The sequence below is a fragment of the Saccostrea echinata genome, unplaced genomic scaffold, assembly GCF_033153115.1.
Source record: "Saccostrea echinata isolate AGI-Se365-2 ecotype Australia unplaced genomic scaffold, CSIRO_AGI_Sech_v1 ptg000009l, whole genome shotgun sequence".
NCBI lineage: Eukaryota > Metazoa > Mollusca > Bivalvia > Ostreida > Ostreidae > Saccostrea > Saccostrea echinata.
In genome coordinates, this window is record NW_026889758.1 from 41,224,606 (window position 1) to 41,247,948 (window position 23,343).

General features: G+C 33.2%; 1 protein-coding gene across 1 annotated transcript in view; it reads right to left on the reverse strand.

Annotated features, from left to right (window-relative positions):
- The window catches only part of LOC133182732 (fibropellin-1-like), an 85,953-nt gene that overhangs the window by 10,282 nt on the left and 52,328 nt on the right, over positions 1-23,343 (reverse strand). The window contains exons 10-12 of the mRNA XM_061317579.1: positions 7,284-7,615; positions 4,863-5,010; positions 271-381 (exon numbers count right to left, since the gene is read on the reverse strand). Of these exons, the coding sequence (XP_061173563.1) occupies positions 271-381; positions 4,863-5,010; positions 7,284-7,615 (591 nt within the window). The remainder of the gene's footprint in view (positions 1-270; positions 382-4,862; positions 5,011-7,283; positions 7,616-23,343) is intronic.

Below are 23,343 nucleotides of genomic sequence, written 5' to 3' on the forward strand. Positions count from 1 at the left end.
AAAAAAAAGTCCCATATCAGTGTTTTGTACTGTTGAACAGACTGATCACTTTATCGCATCCGCAGAGCGAGGCCCTAATTATAGTTTTTTGATTAAGTAAGGTTAAAACTTGTTTATTATCATCATTAAGGGTAATTATAAGCTCAGAGTAAATCCCGCGAATAAGAACATAACTCTATTTGCAAATGTATGAAAAGTCTTGAAATCTAAAAGATACGTTCTGGGGGACATGCACTATGTTTCCATATAGATGTTTACAATATTACTTACCTACTTCACAATTGATTCCAGTATACCCCGACAGACAACTACACACGAACCCAGTGACACCGTCTGTACAGCTACCATGAACACAAGGAGAACTAGCACACTCGTCCATATCTAGGGACAAATTAAGAATCCTAAGCATGATATTCATAAAACCAAAGAGAAATGATGCAATTTAAGAAAACAATTAGATCCATACCTGTCTGACAGTTTGTTCCTGTATATCCATCCTGGCAATGGCAAGTATAATGATCAAGATGGTCAGAACAGTTTCCATGGATACATGGAGAACTTTGGCATTCATCAATTTCTAACCAAAAATTGATAAATACATTTTTATCAGTTCCTTTGCTCAATGTCTTGCTATCAAATATAAGATGATATTGCAAATGTAAAGATTTTGTGAAGATGACAAGTGAGTTAAACATGATTTGTAAATAAAAGGGAAATGTTTTTGAGGAATTATATTTACAGACATTAGTAGATTTGGTTGTTCTATTTTAAAACATCACAAAATTTTATCTAAATTGAAATGAAATTTCTACAATAGAAAGAATTTTTTACTTTCTCAACAACTGTTTATTTGTTACAATACTGTCTGTTGGTACTTTAAGGTTGCATCCCTAACACAAAATACTATAGTAAACTATAATTAACTATAGTAAATAAAAGTTTCAAAACTATCACCATAGTAAAGATTTCAACATATATACTATAGTGTCATAGTGATTACTATAGTAATCAAAGTTTTCAAAGTTATCGCTATAGTGTCAAAATTATCACTATAGCAAATCAAAGTTTTCATAGTTATCATTAAGGAGAGTTAACGCAAAATGCATTAATCTCATCGAAAATTACAAGGATGGAGACGCAGTAGAAAATAAACAGGTCTTATTTTTTCCATTTCTGTGCCTCTTCAGAAGAAAATCCTAATACTTTCTATTTCGTCTTCAGCTGTGCAAAGAAGCAACTTCAAAAAACAAAAAGAGTTGTATTGCTAATAAGCAACGAACAAGAAAGAGACATGGCGGATAGGCTGAAGTCTCAAACTTTCCTTTATCTAAAAGGTTGAAGGGATTATAAGGACACTGAAAGACCTCTTAATAACCTGTTAATAACTTGAAACCACGTCCACTGAAGTTCACCTACGTCTTCCACAACGGTGCTGTTACGACAAATCACGATTCAGCATCTAATTAACTACGGTAGATCTACAAGTTCTTATCAATGTTGTCGATGTCACGATCACTTAGCCTTGTTTTGAGCAGCATCAAAATAATCGTAAATTTTGCCGAATTTTTCATGCTAGCATACGATTCATCAGGTTTCAACACGATCATTTATACGTTCTCCCACGATGATGTACATTAGACCAAATCGTGAGTGGTCGCGAAGCTAAATCGGGACAGTGTGACTGGGGCTTTAGGTATACAGTGTATTCAAAATAAGTGTATTCAAAATATACTTGTTCATTAAGAAAATTGAGGTACATTTGAAAGATGTCTTTACAGAAACCCAAAATTTTGAAATATTTCAAAGAGGAATTTAAGAAAAGTGAAGGTCACTCTGTAAGTCACAGCTGCTAAACATGTTCCCATAGAACATATACAATATTGAATAATAAATCTATCTAGACATTTTTTATGATTAAACAATGAAAATGTATCCATTTATCGGTTCATTGTATAAAACACTGTAAAAAAGCGATAACTTAATTATGCATGTACATCTGCACGGCAGATACACAATAAAGAGTTCATTTGTTTTGCCGATCAAGAAATCGTGTACTTGATCGGAAAGAGGAATTGATAAACGGTTTCTAGATTTTGACCGAAAAATCTAAAATTAATTTTTTGCAAAATTATCCAACCTTTTCAGACCTTGTAAAACAATGCTTTCTAAAGATTAAAGATTTAGTTACAAAAATACAAATCATCAATAAAGGCGGGTAATTCTATTGTGAAAGAAGTCGAACAGATACTTGAAAGTGAAGCATAGAGTGCAACTACTCGTCCTTCAATTTACCAAAAATGTATGTATCTCCAAGACTCCCGTGCTCTTGAATTTGGTATCAATTGGGAGCAAACATGAGGATTCTCACCTCAGACAAAAATATAAAATACTAGCAACTCCTGTTTTCTGTGGAAACGCCCGAAACCGAGTAGAGAAATGAGACGTTTTTGCTTTTGACGTGGACCTTGAGCGAAATACAGTTTATTACATCATTTATTAAATGAGGTTAGATGGTCGTTGCATTTCATAAAAACTTGTAAAGGAATCACAGCCGGTACAAACTACAGGTAGGTGGAAAAACATCTGCAATAAGGGTAATATCTTCACGTAAATTAATCTTGTGACTGTCAAAAATAGGTAGGGGAATAGCATGAATTGCGCAGGAATCCTACCTGGTAAAAACCACAGGTAGGTCAGGAAAAAACACCGTGGATCAGGGTTTCATCCTCATGTTTAATTATTCTCGCGCATGTCCAATTGCTGGTGGCTGAATAGCTTTTGTGCAGGAATCTCAGCGGGTTAAAAAATACATGTAGTTGGGAGATCCTCTGGGATCAGGGTGATATCCTAGTGTTTATCTATTTAATCCCTTGACGGTCAAAAGTAGGTAGGAGAATAGTGTGCATTGTGTAGGAATCATACCTGGTACAACCTACAGGTAGGTTGGAAAAATCCTCATGTCAAGTTAATATTTTGACTGTCAAAAGTAGATGGGGAATTAGTGTGTATTTTGCAGGTATCTTAGCTGGTACATACAGCAGGTAGGTAGGAGAGACGCTCTGGTATCAGAGTAATATCCTCATTTTATATTAATCATCAGACGGTCATAAGTAGGTAGGAAAATAGCGTGTATTGTGGAGAAATCTAAATTGGAACAGAAAGGTCGGGGAAACATCTGGGTTCAGGGTAATTAACACTTTTACATTTAATTATTCTTGCGAATATCCAAAGGTAGGTAGGTGAATAGTGTGATCTTGAAAGAATCTTAGCCGGTACAAAATATAGGTAGCTGGAGGATAACATCTGGGACAAGGTAATATCCTCATATAATTTAAATCGCGCAACTGCAAAATAAATAACGTATTTGCTTGTATTGTGTAGAAATCTTAGCTGGTACACACAACAGGCAGGTGAGAGAACCATTCTTGTAAGAGTGTAAACTGTTCATGTAAAATAAGTCTGGTGCCTGATGAATATAGGTTAGAGAATAGCGTCTTTTGAGTAGGAATTTTAGTTGGTAAATAGAAAAAACTGTCGGAGACCAATGTAAAATATTTATGTGTAAAATTAATTTGGTACCTGATCGTACGTATATGAATAATGTACATTCTTTGGGAAAATATTCAATTACTTTCGATCCAACTGATAAAAATACTTCGTATTCTACATCTTAAACATCCATCTTTTGTTATAAATTATGCTGCGGTTCTGGCCCTTTTATGGTAATGCTCTATCAGGGTTTGACTTGGTGACGTGTGAATATGGGGGTATCTTAAGACAACTTTAAGATATCTACCTAATCCACATGAGATGATACGTGCGTGTTTCAACTGGATAATAATACCCCCGACCCACCCAATTCTCTTTTGGCATGCAAACCAATATCAACTTACAAATGTCGAAATACAATTTAACACATACGGCTTATTATATAATTACCGCCATTAATTATTAGTTACATAATTGTTTTTTAAAAATATTTCACATATTACCGTCAATCTATTTACATGTCGAATCGATACCGATATAACCCCCACCCTTTCTAATCGTCCTTATGAGTAACGTTAGGCCTAACAGTTAAGTTGATGGTTCAATATTCCTTTGACCACGCAGGAAGGTCTAGTCACTTTCAACTATACCTTCTTGCATAATACTAGAAGCATGTAACTTATCATAGATCTAGGCTAAGTAGCACTATCACCGAGGAATCATAAGTGATTCCTCGGTCCTTCCAGTCAAAAGTTTACATGAAATAATTCTCCATATTGTCACGCTGCAGATATTATTCCAAGTTGTCGTATTTTATATCTTTCGGTATGTCAACATCAACAAGACCAGGCGACGTCATCAATTTACAGGTAATCGATTATGGCCGAATCAATCAAAAGGTTACAGGGGGTAATTGCAAAGTTTTGTTAAAAGCAAAAAAAAAAAAAAAAAAAAAAAAAAAAAGATAAATAAAACATTTATAATTGCGTGATTTTATAATTGCTTTATCCAACTCGATAAGTGGTGTATATTCGCTCGGCAAGCGAATATTCGGCGAATATACAACATTTCAATTCGTTGGATAAAACAAATATAAAATCACACAATATAGATATCCTCTGTATATGTAGTGGAATTAAATTAGTTACTTAACTGCATGCATATAATATGTCACATGTACCAAAAGGTATTCATTTGAACAATTTCCGTGAACACAGGGAGAACTGGCGCATTCGTCAAAGATATCTGTAGAAATATTATAATTAATGGTTCCTTTTTTTCAATTCATTGAATAAGCTGTTATATATAGGAATTAATCAAATAGATGATTGGAAGAACAAGTGAAGATAACCGAATTTAATAACAGAACAAACCTGCATTAGTTATTTTAGACTGATCCACTCTAAATACAAACTGTCCAGGAATTCCAATATTAGACATCTGAGGAAGATTTAACACAGCGTTTGTCATTGACCCGGGAACTGAGTAATAATTCTCTCCATCACCAGCATTAAACCCGACCTTTCAGGAGACGGAATATAAAGATTAAGGTATACATACTTGTATGTGTCCATGGACATGACATTGTTATTATCTAAACGAGAAATATGATGTTTCAACCACACATGTAACAATAATGTTAAATTTATTTCTGTTACCTGAGCAGATTTTGTCCAGTTGATTTTGTTGTAATTAAATACGACAAAAGAATAAACACCATTGTTGATTAAAACAAGTTGAAATGTGTTCCACTGCAAAAGAAATAAATTCTAACAATAAAACTTTAATGATATTTTTATTCCCGACATTTGTTTGGTTTAACATCTAAAACAGTTTATACATCAGATACAACTATAATTTGAAAACATACAAAACTAGAGGTACTGTGAGCACTGCGCTCACAAAATGATATCCCCGCTCCCATATAAGATCAAAGTCCATTTTTTGCTACGGGATACCTAAAATATCTGTCGAATCGAAATATAAAATAGGAGGTGCACAACGGCACTATGTAATAAAGATTCTGTGAAAATCTCATTAATCATTTAATTATAATCAGTGGTATAGGAGTAGAAGCTGATAAGAGAGGGGTATCCCAATCTCATAGAAAGAATAGCAGTGTCCAAGGTTTACTACGGGAATCCTCAAATACGATATCTGTCCATTTGAAACAAAATAAAAACAAGAGGCCCATGGGCCATAACGCTCACCTGAGTAACTTTGGCCCTGCTGTTCACCTGATTTCCTACGTTGTTATACCTTTTGTGGCCCCGCCCTACCCCCCCCCCCCCCCGGTGGTCATGATATGAACAATTTAGAATGTACACTACCCCAGAATGCTTCCACATAAATTTCAGCTTTTCTGGACAAGTGGTTCTTGAGAAGAAGATTTTTAAAGACTTTTACTACATATGTCAATTTAAAACTTGGATTCCCTATTGTGGCCCCGCCCTACCCCCGGGGTCAAGATATGAACAATTTAGAATCTACACTACCCCAGGATGCTTCCACATAAGTTTCAGCTTTTCTGACTCAGTGGTTCCTGAGAAGATTTTTAAAGATATATTCTACATATTTCAATGTAAAACTTGGATTCCCTATTGTGGCCCCGCCCTTCCCCCGGGGGTCATGATTTGAAAAATTTAGAATCTACACTACCCCAGGATGCTTCCAAATAAGTTTCAGCTTTTCTGGACCAGTGGTTCTTGAAAAGATTTTTTAATGACGCCACTTGAGCTTTCAGCTCAGGTGAGCTAAAAAAAAAGTGTAGAATGGCACTATACAATAATGATTCCTTGAAAGTCTCATTAAATTTTATTCATTGGTATAGGAGTATCGAGAAAAGGTCTAAATTTGAGCCGTTCAGCGGTAATTAGTGACGTCTCATAAAAGTGAAAAATTCTTGCAACAATAATTAATCACTTTTAGATTATAAATGGTCCCAGAAAATTTTCGAAATTGGCCCCAATTAAGAGTTTACTACAATTATGTCCCACATGAAATTATGATATGTATAGAATGACTCTTAATGAAAGTAGTTTTAAACACAACCACTTTAATCAATCATGGAAGGAGGTGGTCGTAAATTTACTCATTATCCCTGTCGGCACATTAGTACTTTTATCACTACTGCTATTTTGGGAGATTAAGGCTCCTTCAATCTTTACATCAATGATGACTTCTCTATTGCGATATATTCTACGTCTACCCCTTATAACGTTTTCTCAAGCTTCCTCAGGTCTTTTACAGTTGAAGTGTATATTGAATCACAATCTTTAGAGTGTAAAACTGCAGTTAGTCTTTTTTTGTATAGAAAGATCCATTTCGTACTAAGAGAGGTGATTATAGATATTAATGCCTACTCTTTGGTCCAATTCAGTAAATGAATAAAATATTTTTTCAAAACAAAGACCAGTTTTAGGCGAGTCCAAATAAATCTAATATGGTTCAAATCTAAAAGATATGGAAGATGTTTACGATTTCATGCCAAAATCTTTAACTAACTTGTCATTTTTGGTATATATCCCAGGGGATGTTTGTGTAAATACCCGACGATGTGCGCCTCAAGGAATTCTTGTGAAATGAATACAAAAGTAATAAAAAGGATATTCGATGCAAAAGGTTCATTTAAATCAGTCGAAGTTGATAACGCTATCCTTAGATATTTATTTTGACAAATTTAACTAAGAAGCAATAATAAAAAACGTAATTGAATATTTGCAATTATTCAAATATAAGATCTAAAAATTTCCTTGACTTCAGTAAATAAAAATATGAAACTAATTCAATCTTACCTGCTGACAAGTTATGGCACCGGTGGCAGAGCAGCCAAACGCAGCCACGTCTTCCCATGTAATTATCATCATCCACGTGGCAGTGAAATTTAAAATGTCAGGGAAGAAAGAGTTGATTTTAGTCGTCCCTCTTTCTAATACAGCTGTGTCTGTGGTTGTGCGATACCATAATTTCCCTCCTTGCCTTGTATCTATATCAGTCCAAAATGGTGCTATGATTCTATGACTTCCATTTATTGGGAAAGGTTGTGAAGTATACTGTCTTAATGGAGTCTCAAACGTAACGTCTCCATTGTTATTGACCTTAGATGTTAGAACAGTGCGATTAACATCTTAAAAAATAGAAAATTTACTTTTTTCATTCTATATTTGGTTTATGTCTTCAGATAATATTTATGAATTGCAAATTTTTTGGGTGTTTTTAAATGAAATTAATTATTTAAAACAAGTATATTTTGTACGTATCTTCTATTTTAAATAAAAGTCCTATACTTACGTAAATGGAATTGTAAGATGACCCAAAGAAAGGAAATGGCACAGCTATAGGGATACTTGAAGTAGAGCCGTCGTCATTTGCTGGCAATTCGCTGTCTCCAGCAGCCGAGCTAAAGTTATAGAACTGACTTAATGGGTAGCAGATGCAAATGTTAAGGATTGCTGATACAGTAACTATAACTAAGGTTGAGTGAGACATTATTGAAAGTTTTAGCTTACAGACGTATTTGGTTTTAAAAATTTGTTGCTTTTATATACAAAATCAACTGGGAAAACAACTAGGAAGACTTAAGAAACAACCAATGCCATCACGTCTTATTAACATGTAGGTAATTCTAAAAATATTTTTATAATATTTACTACTAAATCAAACTCCTCTTGTCTTGACCTCAAACGATTTTATGTATGTTTGTCTATTAATTTTATTGCGTGAAAGTAGTAGAAGGGGGTTTCACATCATAAGAGGGTTAATAAATTGATATATGATAAACACAGCTGCCAAATCAAAAGTACTTCTTTCTAAATCGGTACCCACATAGTCAATTTATTTGACATACTTTATAGAAAAAGCACTCCCTACACCCAAAAGTAAAGCTTTTGCTGAACAAAAGTCCACGACCATTAACGTCCCCACTCCCCAACCCTGAAAAAAATTGAGAGTGAAAAACCAAACATTTAAAACAAGCAATTTGTTATCCGTGTTCAAGTAATAATCATTTTTATTCATTTATTTTATTTTTTATTTTTGCATTTTTTCTTCAACTAAATAGATTATTAGTAGGTTATTAACATTGTTTTACGTATTAAACATTTCGTTTTTATTACCTATTTTTTCTTATTTATGGTTTATCGAAACATCAAACTGCAATAAAGATATGTTTTTATCATTAATTACAATTCTAAAGAGTTAACATTTTTTTTCTTTACCTTACCAAAGAACTGGTCTTAAAATGTATGTTTTATATATCATGAATCATAATGGTCTTAAAGTTGGGGTTTAAAATGTTTCGTTCAAAATCGATATTAGAGAGTTTATTTAATAATAATGTCAGCAGTAAGATTATGTACATGTAAGATATGGCCCTAGTTTTTTTCCTTATCTTAATCGCTCGGGGTGGGGGTGGGGTGGTTGTAAGTTATCTATACTCAATCTATAGCTGTATATCAAATGACATTTTTAGTGCTTTCTCTTCCATAGTTGTTATTTGTGATTTAAACAGAAGCATACATCTTGAAGTCGTTCAGTTCTTTTATGCCAGATCCTCGTGTTAGCTTTAATTTGCAAGGAGTTTCGTCCATGTATTGCTTGACTACATGTAAAACTACGTATATTCATAAATTAATATCATGAAAATATTATTTAATAATTATTTTATATTTCCCTTATGATTAGTTCTAAAACATCAGTATATGTAATTTTGTTTGTATTAAAATTCTGAACGGAGAATATTGCGAAGGAGTCGTACACAAACGTATGATTTTATTTGTAAAAATTATACATTTTGGTAATTATACATATCAAAACACAAGTAAAATGTAGAAGATACATAATAAATACTGTTTGTTACTGAAAATAATAAATAGTTTATTCAGTAATAAATTTGATGAACAATGCCTTTTTTCGTTGTAGTTATTTTTAATATGTGTTGCGAATCATCGACAAGGGGGTAAAGCAAAGATAACTGACATGATTAATGCTGTCATTGTTTATTAAAACTATTTACTAAAAGCAAATAAGGAATTATACGTAATAATCGTTACCATGTAATTACATAGATTCAAAAATAGTATAAAAACAAGCGGCATCCAGCTGATGAGTTGCTTCTGCTTTCTCACATTTCTACTCTGAATTTGTTGGATTAAAGTTTTAATATTTATCATTAATACACAACAAAATGTTTACTTTTCTTAAGTATTAAGGATAAAGTTCACTTTGTGAAAGTGCAATCAAACGCTTTCAAAATTCATGCTTTCAATAATTTCCAGATAAAATAAGTTATTTATTATATTTCCGTGTGAAATGCCTATAGCGACATATAAGTCGTGATATTATACAGAAAATTTGAAAAAAAAAAATTAACTTCAAATTTGTGTCTTGGTCCCTTTATGAAACTATGGTAAAGGTAATGGTAATGTAATGCATTACGTTACAATGTAATTCGCCCCAAGCGGCGCCACCCTACACTACACGGTCATTGAGAATGGAAGTGAGATACAGTTATTTGCACATCAGTTTTATTAGATAATCGTTACCGACACACATTGTAATGAAATTAATTTTATTTATAATTTCATTTTACAACAAGTCTTATACTAACAGAACTGCCCTAAGTGGAGAATTATCTGAATATAGAACAACAAAGAAATTCAATTTTATAAGGATACCCACTTCCGCCACACCCCGGGGTTGAACTCTCGACCTAGCAGTACAGGAACAGCATGTTAGATCGCTGGCCATCTAGGCAAGTCAAAAAACTTGCTTTCGATGCCGATGGAATTTCCGCGGCTCCGCCCTACACTAGACACTCATTGAGAATGGAAGTGAGAAACAGTTATTTGGACATTAGTTTTATTAGAGGAACGTAATGAAATTAATTTTATTTATAAAGCACGTTTTACAACAACTTTTAAACTAACATGACTTAGACCATTTTCCCAGCGGGGCAGCAAGATCGGACACCTGTCCACCGCCTAAATAACGTAAAAGTAATGACATTTAACCTTGTTTTGTATTTTATTTTCTGTTTCTTTGTTATCATATCTATTTTTCAGTCGTTTTCAACAATGTTTATTGAAAGCAACAATTATATAGTCAATCTTTATGAAATTAAATTGATATACATTCACTGTTCAACATGTACAGATGCACACACTTAAAATAATTTAATAAATATACTTTGATTTTTTAAAAAGAAATATGCTTAGTGATATTTTATTCAAAATATGTATAAAAAAAATAAAAAATAAAAATAAAAATTTAAAAAAAAAAAAAAATCAAGTAATTCTGTTCTATTTTTTATCATCAAATTAATTTATGCAAAGCCTCTGTAACTAAGATGTCATTTTAAAAAAAAGAAAAAAAAAGAGATGACGTTATTGAATAACATCAATGACGTTATTGTTTCATTACAACATGTGTTCAAATAGGTATATCTTTAAAACTATAGCAAATTCAATACTCAAAATTTGTCTGTGTTTCCTGAAATTGTTGTTAATTTGAAAAATTTCGAGAAATTTATCATTAAGACCCCTTTTCCCATATATATATATATATATATATATATATATATATATATATATATATATATATATATATATATATATATATATATATATATATCGTGCCCACTGTCCAATCCAACAACTGTACAATCCGGTGTAAAGACGAATAATGAACCCCGTAGAATAAAGACCGGGGGTCACTTTTCGACGTCGAAAAATGCAATTTTTGCTCGTAGAAAAAGTGGCATCACCATTAAAATCTGCATATCCTACGTGAAGAAAAATGACCCCCGTAGAATAATGACCCCTAGTAGATTTGTTAGGGATATAAATGTATTTTTCTTTTTGACTTCAACCGAAAGAAAAAGCATTAATTACTTATCCATTGTATATAGAGCAAACAAAAGTGGAAATGCAAGCAATTTTAACCTACACTGCAAGTAAACTTACATGACACCCCAGAAACTGCAAAGGAATGGAGTCAATGAAATAAAACTTGTTATTGCAGATATCCATATCTCGTCCCCAAAGTGCAATTAATCCATGTGCTTTATACATGTAGCATCTTTGATTTTCTGCTTGCTCTCCTTTATCAGAGGAATGATAAATCTTGTATAATGAAATATGGAGATAACGATTAGTATTCTAGCTCAAAAGTCCATCTCAAATCGGGAGCAGAGCAAACACGGACCTCCAAAACATCAGAGATGGGATCTGGTGCCATGGAGGAGTGGGCATCCCCTGTCGAAGTCACAGGCGAGGTGTATTCCTTGTTATGATCGGGCAAACGGAAAAATTCGTAGACAATTCAGTGTAAAAATAATGACCTAACAATTTGAATGAAAAACGTCAGTCAACATTCGACTTAACGGTGTATTGTATATGCTAATAAGGTCATTGTATCGACCATAAAATTTGCCAAATGTTGAGAAAACGAGACTGTTGATACCCATAGTTGATACCCGCCAGATAAATATCTGGCGGCCGCCACATTATTTCTGGCGGTCACCAGATAACTTTCTGGCGGCCGCCAGTTATTTATCTGGCGGCCGCCAGATAAAATATTTTTTCTACCTGGCACCAACCGGCTTCTGTAGACATAGGCGAGGCTTTGAACATAAAAGATTTGCAGGAAGCAAAAAAAAACTTTAAGTTGTTTTAAGTAGCCCATTAAATTTAAAATATTACGTCTGTTAGATCAAAATTCAATCGCAATCACAATGTTTTAGAGTTACGTCCCGTTTGTATGAAAAGTCGTGTGACTGTATTAATAGCACAGTCCATGTTGTAAAAGAATCGGAGAGAAATGTAGTGTACAAAAAATATTAATACCACTGTGTAGAGATGGTAGACGAAATATTTACTTTAATATCTACTGTCAGTAAATAAAATGCTTAAAATTAAATTGCAACGTTTTGAAGCGATCGAAGTTTCATCTGTTTAGTGCATTTAACAGAGTTCACTAATGCTATATTAAACGCTGTTTCTCAAAGAAACAGACACATTTACAAAGGTATATTTTATTCATCAAAGAAACAATTATGCAAACATTTTGACAATTAAATAATTTAAAAATACATGTGTATTCTAAACCTGATGAAAATTGATTTTTTTTTGTATGAAGTCATCTGACACTAATCATAATGCTTCATTATATTCAACACTGGGTAATCCGACATTGATTTTATTTCCCGCAGCTTGTCGGATAAGACAGGTTTCACTGTGTGTGTGTGTGTGTGTGTGTGTGTGTATATATATATATATATATATATATATATATATATATATATATATATATATATATATATATATATATATATATATATATATATATATATATATATATATATATATTAATCAGAAACTCGTTTACTAACTACATGTATTATGGGCCATTAATGACTTGCGATTTTTTAAAACTTTTTTGTTTAAAAAATCTTTTCATCTAACACCTCTTTGAACAACACTTACATGTGTATGCGCTTGAACACACAAAATTTTGTTTCTCAAAATTAAGACTCTACTATCAGCATAAAAAATACAGCTCAGGGGAAATTATTTTTAAAATCATCATAAAATGATCGTAGGTATGAATTAATACTGTCAATTTGTATTTCTGAACAAACTATTTCTAATTTTAAGCTATGTTGCAAATTCCCATATTTTTGAGTGCGGATAAAAATGAAAACGCATTTTTCCTGATAGAATAATAATAATAAGTAATGAAAAAAAAAACTTTGATATAATTGGTCACTAGAATTTCTTAAGAAAATCTTTCACAACTATAAGATACTATTCTTAAAATCTCAGAATGATTGACGGGTTGCAGGATAACATTTTAAACAAATAATAGGTACATGTTATCCCTTATCTTACAAAAGTAAAATCAATCAAGCTCACTTACGTCTGCAACAAATTTTATGTATCAAACTTTTATTCCTAGTTAGACTGGGACACATATATGAACTAACGAAACCAGTGATAAAACGCACTTCAAAACAAAAATGCAATGTGGCTTTTTGTGATTTTTCCTTTCTTTGCAGTTGCGACTGGAATAAGCGAAGACTGCAAAAACGTAACAATATGTGGTCAGTAACCGTGGTCAGAGTGGAGTACAGGCAGTAAGACCTGTGGGGGAGGTTATCAAACAAGGAAGCGTGAAATCTGTAGGTTAGGAAGATGGGATAAAAATGCTTTAAAAGAACAGTGTGGAAACCCACTTCGCATAGATTTTAAAGTTTGTAATATGGACTGTCTCAATAGTGGGACATTTGTGAATGGCAATTGCATCTGTACTCCTGGAAAAACTGGCAGATGCTGTGAAATGGGTAAGAAAATAAAGCTTCTGCAAATTAATTGCAATATGATAGTATTATTTTTACAGCAAATGGAAGATGTTATCATGACAATTAGAGAAAGCGAATAAAATTTAGACAATAAATTAAAATCCATTTCAATCCGAGAAGTATTATATTTTTTTCAAGTTTTTAATGCTAAATGATGTGATTAAAAATAAAAAAAATTATAAAACTTGGAATATGTACGTACTTCTAGTCTTATTTATTACAAAAGATAGGGTGTTGTTTGACTATGTGTCCCCCAAATTAGGAAAAAAATACTTACTAAGGCACTTCGCCCGCAGAGAAGCATATATTAGGCCATCGACTACATTACTCCATCTGACTCGGTTCTTGGATGTTTTTTGCCTCTGTCCAATTGGTTCTATGTCCACTCAGTTCTTCATTAGTGTCTTGCATCGGCTGTTTCTTGACCTACTTCTCTTCCTCTTGCCTTTTGGGTTCAAGATCAGTTCCTGTCGATTTATGGAATGGAGTTTTCCGAAGGATGTGTCCGATCAAGCCCCATGTCCGGCGCATTTGCACTCCACCTATTGTTATATGGGGTAATCTCATTGGTGATCTTCTGAGTCCTGACACTTCAGATATTTTTGCAAGGAGAGTTGTCTTGTTCTTGTAGCTGGTTTCAGTTGTGGGATAGATGCGCCATGCAGATCGTCAGGGAAGTAAAGGTCATTCAGCTTTGTCCAAGGTATCCACATAAATTTCATTGTTCCTGCCTTTTGTGGTTGTCTTCATGACCCAGTCAATTACAAGGAGGAAATTTGGCATGGTGATAGTCTATATGTTAATTGAAATGACCATCTATTATTAGAAAAATATTTTAAAAAAATCTAGGAGCATAATTATATGTGCATATATACGCATCAATATCTGTTGTGGCACCCCTCCCCCTGCTTGCAACACAGCTCTAAGTCGCCTCTACATTGATCAAATTTGACGCTGAATTCATATCTGAGTTGTTATTTGCCATTCCTCCCGAAGTATCTGTTTAGTGGATGACACAGGCGCTTGCAGTTACCCAGTTGGTCCAACAAATGTATCACGAATCTGGATGACTAAGGAAACACAGTGAAATTATGATTTGCAGGAAAGTCGGATTGGTGTTATGCTGAAAAATATTCCTTTCGGTATTGATAATTGACTGAATAAAGGATTCCATCTTGATACTTTTGCGCTGTAAAATTCTCTTGAATGTGAGACATGCATTTGTGCTCTTTGGTCGTTTGAAATTGCGCCTCACACCTTAAAACTACCCTCCCCGAATCTGTCAAATTTTACTACACAACTACTGGCAAAATGTTTATTTTACTTTGTATACACGCGTATTACCATCTCGATGCTGGATCCAAAGTCTATTTTCATCGCTGAACCAGACTCTTCCCTAGTTCCTCGGTAACTCTCGCAGATGACTGCGTATGGTCTGAGCTGATACTTTGCCTGGATTGATTGCAGAGTGATTATAACTGTTGTAAAATTTACGTTAATTTTATTTAATGCATTATAGTGCATCATATTTAGACGATTATCATGATGGATTTCACTATAGTTACTCCAAACCATTTAATAAATAAAGTTATAGCGAAAATATGTATTTCCTTTTTCGTTTCCTTTTTTTTTGTTACTTGAAAAAAAAAAAACCAAACAGTAAGTTATATTGAAACGTGACAACTAAGGTTGAAAATCCAACCTCCAACGGACACTATCTGGACACAAAAAATAGAATAAAAAGTCTTAAAATACTGTAGATCCCTTAATTAACGCCAGTGCTTAATATAACGAAATGTATCTATTTTACTTTAACCTAAAATATCGGTTCACATTGTTTCTACATATATCTATGTCTTAGTTCATGCTATCGGATTGACTCTGCATCTCGTAAGAATCCCACAATTAATCCTTAAACAGCATTGCAGTCAGTGCGTTGAAAAATCCTTAGGTAAACGCAACGGAAGTACACCAAGAATGTATCACTTATTAGGACCGAGAGAGTTTTGGCCTGACGTAATAATCTCTCTCGGGTGTTATCATAATAGGTAATATATTCACTATGCACTTCCGTTGCGTTTACCTAAGGATTTTTCAAAGCACTGACTGCAATGCTGTTTTAGGATTAATTGTGGGATTCTTACGTGATGCAGAGTCAATCCGATAGCATGAACTAAGACATAGATATATGTAGAAACAATGTGAAACGACATTTTAAAATAAAATAGATACATGTTTTTAAACCCAGGAAGACCAGTGGGGGTTCAACGTAAACAAACCGGAGTGGCATACCTTTCTCTCTTATAATGTATAATGAGGCATTTTTTGTGTAGAACGATTATTTTGGGGGGTTTCACGATTTTTTTCCTATGGTACTAATGATGAATAAGTGCAATAAATATAATTTGTGAAAAAATGTCCAACAAGCCCCGGGGTTGAATATCAGGGGGGGGGGGGTCCTGTCCACAAGTACCTGTGCATTAGGAACCTACAGTAAGCTAGCGACAAAATAAGTACTCTAGTATTCAAACGAATACTACATGTAAGTATAAATTTGCATTTACGTGCACAGGTGAATGTCTAGTATACTAAGCAAATATTTGAGTCATGGAGTATAGATGTGCTTAATATTAGGCTTTGATTCCTTATACATCATTGCCTTGAACAACGATCATAAAATAATCTGATTTGAGAAATTCAAATTTCACATTCTAGCTATTCTGGAAAATCTTATTACTTCAAAAGAGAAGGCCTCGTCATTTTTAAGAAACAGAGGCCAACGATCAAAGCGTGATGATCATATTTATGAGGAATGCCGGGAATCTGGTTCCTGTGAATACGAGGAAGTAAGGGAGTGGATTGATATTAAGCATGACTATAGGGGTGTGGTGAGTTCCAATAATGCATACTTCTATACAGAGTTAAGTCCTTTATAACTCTCGTTATTAATAAAAACAAGATGTGTTTGTGAAACACTGATGCCCCCGTATGGCAACTTATAGCAAAGGTTAAACTTTCTCAAATGCAAATCAAATATGTTGGTACCCAAAGTAAAATCTTGTCTCGAGGAATATACCTGTGAAATATGAGAGCCCTAGCAGCAACCATTGAATAGATATGGAAAAGGTTAAAGTTTTTCAAAAGTAAGTCAAACATCAAGGTCAAGGTCAAATAGTTAAAAATAATGGTGCCTAAGGAAAGGCCTTCTCACAAGAAATATACTGGTGAAATATGAAAGCTGAAGCACCAATCGTTCAGAAGTTATGACCAAGGTTTAAGTTTTCCAAAAGTAGGTCAAACACCAAGGTCAAGGTCAATTGATTACAATTGTTGGTATCCAAAGGAAGGTCTTGTAACAGGATTACATATATGAAGTATGAAATCCCTAGCACCAACGGTTCACAAGTTATGGCCAAGGTTAAAGTTTTCCAAAAGAGGTCAAACTCCAAGGTCAAGGTCAAAGGGTCAAAGTTGTTGGTATCCAAAGAAAGGTTTTGTCACAAGGATTACATATGTGAAGAATGAAAGCCCTAGCTCCAACGGTTCACAAGTTATGGCCAAGGTTAAAGTTTTTCAACAGTAGGTCAAACTCCAAGGTCAAGGTCAAGGGGTCAAAGTTGTTGGCATCCAAAGGAAGGACTTGTCACAAGGATTACATATGATATGTGAAGTATGAAACCCCTAGCACCAATTGTTCAAAAGTTATGGCCAAGTTGTTGGTATCCAAAGAAAGGTCTTGTCACAAGGATTACAAATGTGAAGTGTGAAAGCCCTAGCTCCAACGGTTCACAAGTTATGGCCAAGGTTAAAGTTTTTCAACAGTAGGTCAAACTCCAAGGTCAAAGGGTCAAAGTTGTTGGTATCCAAAGAAAGGTCTTGTCACAAGGATTACAAATGTGAAGTGTGAAAGCCCTAGCTCCAACGGTTCACAAGTTATGGCCAATATTAAAGTTTTTCAAAAGTAGGTCAAACTCCAAGGTCAAAGGGTCAAAGTTGTTGGTATCCAAAGAAAGGTCTTGTCACAAGGATAACATATGTGAATGAAAGCTTTAGCACCTATCGTTCAAAAATTATGGCCAATATTAAAGTTTTTCAAAAGTAGGTCAAACTCCAAGGTCAAGGTCAAAGGGTCAAAGTTGTTGGTATCCAAAGAATGGTCTTGTCACAAGGATTACATATGTGAAGTATGAAAGCCCTAGCTCCAACGGTTCACAAGTTATGGCCAAGGTTAAAGTTTTTCAAAAGTAGGTCAAACTCCAAGGTCAAGGTCAAAGGGTCAAAGTTGTTGGCATGCAAAGAAAGGTCTTATCACAAGGATTACACATGTGAAGTATGAAAGCCCTCTCTCCAACTGTTCAAAAGTTATGGCTAAGGTTAAAGTTAGGTAAAATTTTGTAAAACTAGGTCAAACTCCAAGGTCAAGGTCAAAAGGTCAAATATGGTGGTACTCAAAGAAAGGTCTTGTCACAAGGAATACACATGTGAAATATGAAAGTCATAGCTCCAACCAATCAAAAGTTATGGGCAATGTTAAAGTTTTTGCAGACAAACAGATGAACAGACAGACAGACAGACGGACGGACAGGGCAAAAACTATATAACCCCGAATCTTCGATACGGGGGCATAATAAAAAAGTGTTGTTTTTTTTTTCAATTACCGGTAAGTTTTGTGTGATTGACAATGCTTAGTTTTCCAAGATATATTTAGGAAAAAACATCCTCTATAATAACTTAAAAAATGAAAATAATGATGACATTGAAATTGATAAACTACATTAAAACATTGATAAATAGCCAGTTTATATCTTAACAAAAAAGTACTATTAATAGTAAATTATAGTTTACTATAGTTAACTATACACTAGACAAAATTGCTAACACACCACTTGTTATTCTTATATGTGAATTGAACATTAACCTGATCTGCACTAGTAAATATAAATATACCATCTTTTCCAATACAGTGGGGTTGAAAAATATTTTGGTGCCATGAAATGACCCTTTAGTGACTTTCGTGTCCGAAAACCAATTTCCCGACTTTCATTGTGCACCGTTTTGCCAGATATGAAGTTGGTGATTACCGTTGTTACCATAAGTTGGTGGTCCATGAGGTCGCGACAGAAGCAGTCTCCCATTTCAAAATCAAATAACGTACAGCGATTGACTATCATAACGCCCTGTAGTCATCCAGTGCCTTGGTATCCATACCCAATCCATCCAACTTCCGAATGCCCTAATTTTTTGGAACAATCTTAAAATTTTCGTGTCCTGCTTAATTCAGTGGTTATCTAAAGTAAACATTTTTATGTTTGTTAATCTATTTGCAGCAATTTTTCATTAGAGGAATGAATAAACTTTTAATTGTTTAATTTTTCACAATCTCTTTAAAGGAACCCTCTGCAGAAACCATTCTGACTGCTTTAGTATGCTCTTCAAAGGTCAAACGCCGCATACAGTGTAACTTTTTTGAATTTTTCTGAGTTTTTAATTAGTGCAAATATGAAGAACACAAACAAAAAGAAAAATATAGAAATCTATTCCTCTAATAAAGTATAGACACGATTTAAATTTTTGCTATGAAATGGTACGCTTCTGTAAACATTGTAGTCATTTTTAAGTTAAGACATTTAAATACCTCATTTTTATTTACGTAACATAATTATGTATCAAATACATCATAAACAAGTTTTGAGAATTAAAATATTAATTTTCTTTTGTGGTGCGTTAGCAATTTTGTCTAGTGTAGTTTACTATAGTATCAAAGTTTTCACTATATTAAATCAAAGTTTTTACTATAGTTAATAAAAGAAAATTTACTATGATTTTCATATCATTATATCTAATTCTTTTAAATTCCTACAAGCAATTTTCTTACATTAAAAGGAAATATTACTTATAAAGTTGCATAAAATTTCAAAAAATTATATCATTGGTATGTAATTTAAGATCTATTAAGGCTCTAAATCTTTCAAACAGTTCTAGAATAAAGTCTCATAGTAAATCAAAGTATCAAAGTATTTATTATAGTAAGCTATAGTAAACTATAGTAAGGCCACCTTTACAATAATGTTTGTTTGCCTCTCCCGACTCAGGGTAAAAAATTAGGTCGGTAGGTAGCTAGGTTGGAAAATTTTTTCCCCCAGAAAATTTCAACATACTTGTTGACGGGATAATAAATTCAGGAATGATAAGAAAAAAAATTACCGTTTCCTGGAGCTTACAAAAAAGTGTTGAATCAGGATTTTTTAAGCCAGTCGGTCGGGAGAGGTCAATTAAACATTTTTTTTTAAAGATGGCCATAACTATAGTAATTTTTTGTTGGGGATATTTAATTTCTTTTCAAACTTACATGGAAAGCTTAATGTTTAGGCTTATATTCTATGTAATCTTTAAAAACTGCACCAAATAAATGGAAAAAAGGAAATTTGTGTGTGCTCTGAATGCCGATTGATTTTTAATACTTCAACTAGTGCGAATGGATGAAAGACAAGCGATGTGAACAACGAAAATGTCCAGCTGGATATAAATGTGTTACCAGAGTTTCTGACTGTGCACTGCTTAGTTCTTACGAAGTGGAATGTCAAGTTGAGTCTGTTATGTAGCTAAGAATAAGTGATATTTCTAATTAATTTTCCCATTGTTTTAAAGTGCAAAATGCAATTTTGATAAATCAAGTTGTATTCATTTATTTTGATAAACTTTGAAGTCGAATACCTGCGACCCTCTTAACTGGGGTAGCAGCAACTGATATCCTAGAGAGAATTTCTTTCATGAAGAGAGAGAGAGAGAGAGAATATTGTTCATTTTTTCTCAGATACTAGCTAGCTGTTAGAATCATATGATATATAAAGATACCTAAAAATAATCAAGCTCAGAAGTCCATTGAAAAAATAAATTTGGATGTTTAATTGACTATAGACGTTAATGTCCAATTAACAGCTAAATTATATGACTTCATTTTTCATTATCGTCAACTCCCCCCATTTCTGTAGTTTTATTCCACTATCACCTGCATGGTGTTTACGATTCCAGAAAGAGGATGCTCACCGAAGAACGAAACGGAGTGACTTAGATTACTTAATTATATTTTTTTGTTATGTAGACATCAATGAGTGTGCCAGTAATCCATGCATCAATGGTGGAACATGTCACAATTTAATTAACAGATTTGTATGCTCTTGTCCACCTGGGTATCATGGAACACGCTGTGAAAACGGTAAAAAACAGCTTTATTCTGTAAATAAAAGTTTGATAACTGTGTCGTTAAATACGTTGCATACATATAAAGATGGTGGTAAGTCTGTATGAGCATGTAATACATTTTGCGACTTATACTGCATGACTTGATTGATCAAACTGTACCCCCTATGAGTGAATTATGGACAGTTAAACACAAAAAATGCTTTTGCAAAAATAAATAAAGAAATAAATAAAGAAATAAAAATCCGATTTGTGAAATTTCTTTTAAAAAAATCATTATTGTGAAGATATATAAATTTTGTAAACAGAATGATATGAACAATACTTATTTCAACAAGAAAACAGTTATTTCAAGACAGAAATAGTGTCCCATGTATTCAAAAAATAAAACATACAGTAAAGACAGGCTGAAATAAATTCATTTTAATCAGTTGTATCTCAGCAACTGTCCAATGTAATATAATTTTTGCTTATTATGTTGAACTAAACTAGTTCTTGAATTACTGGTCAATAAGTTATGGTGGTAAAAGAGTTTTATTTCCCTTATGAATCATACATCAAGAATATCCTCTTTTAATAGAAACGGTGAATATCATTTAACAAATTAAAAGCAGAAGTTAATGTTATACTCTAATCGGGGTAAAATATATACATTACATGTACAAGGTATTTTAAAATCTCGTTATTGGAGCAAAAAAAAAACAACCAACCAAACAAAAAAACAAAACAAACAAACAAAAACAAACAACAAAAAAACAACAACAACAAAAAACAAAAAACAAATATCATTAATCAGTATCATACACAATCAAACAAATGGAATCAGACTGATTGATTATCAAGTTAACAATGCAAGGGAGAAGCATATTGGGACCTCTGTACCTACCTTTGTAAGTACGTGCCCAATTTGGACGTATGACATGATCTCTTGCCACATTAATATAGACCCTTTATTGTGACTGAGCCTACTTATCCTGGGGACCTTTACCGTTTTAGGCTTGATTCCAAATCCTCATGAGTTTATCGTTTAGTACCGATTACTAAAATCAAAATATAAACCTTAGTTAATGCCCTGATCAGACTCGGCTGAAAGTTATCTAATCTCTTTCGATTTTAATCACTTCGTGTGGGTAAAATTATTTTTTAGAATACATTTTATTTATTTATATACAACTATTTACCTAAAGCAGGTTGTTCAGTTGCTTAAAATATACATGTGCAAATATATAAATCCTAAAATAGGACAACGAATGCAGACTGTTCAAATTTCAAATAAACCCTATCGTCATACTTAGTCATTATAACAATGACAGTAGGGAAAATGTTATTATATAACTACTTTTAGGTTTTGTGTCGAGTTGAATGCAAATGTGATCAAGTTTAACAGCAAGTCAGTAAACTAAATGTATTATGAGTTTGTCAAATCTAATATTCATTATTCATTTAATATTTTATCATTCAAATTTTCTTGCAGCAATAGGGTTTGTCGATGGATGATCATAAAGGAATTATTTTTTTATTAGATATAGACGAGTGTGCAAGTAACCCCTGTTTGCATGGAGGAGCATGTCACAATTTGATAAACAGATTTACTTGTTCATGCCGAAACCACGGGCACTGGAAGTTAATGTAAATATATAGTATGTGCGTGTATAAAAAAGAAGGGTAGGACACTCTTTTTGAGGCAAATTCGGGTTTGGGGTATTGTGGCTGTTTTTTGAACGGCCTGACGCGATAAATCCTTTCTATATACTTTACTTACAATATATATCTTGCTTCGTTCCGCTCCAATGCATTTTACTTGAAGAAATAGACGTTTTTACACCTCCAAGTGCCTAAGAATTTCGCTAGACTGTCTTATTTCCGGTTTATCCGCACTGAATAAAAAGGTAAGTTCTGACTGGTCAATAATAAAATAAATTCAATATTTTTTTTTTCCTGTCACTAGATGGCAGCTAGATAGAAATGAAGCGGCATATTCAAATATGTAAACATGTGTAATGAGAAACAATTTATTTTGTCATGGTATGTTCAAGGTTCTGAAAGAGTTCTTGCATTTTACATGTTTTAGCCTTTTCACAATTAATTGTATGAATAATGAAGAATATTGTAGTACAGTATAACAATTAAAAAGGCATGGTGGAATCAGATACTGAATGATTTTAGCAAGACTTAAATTCAGACTCAATCAATTCAATTTAAATTTCACAAAGCAGGTGTTAAGTATGATATTTGATAGTCTGAATTAAATGACACACAATATCTAGTAAGCCATAGATATATGTAGAAAAATAATT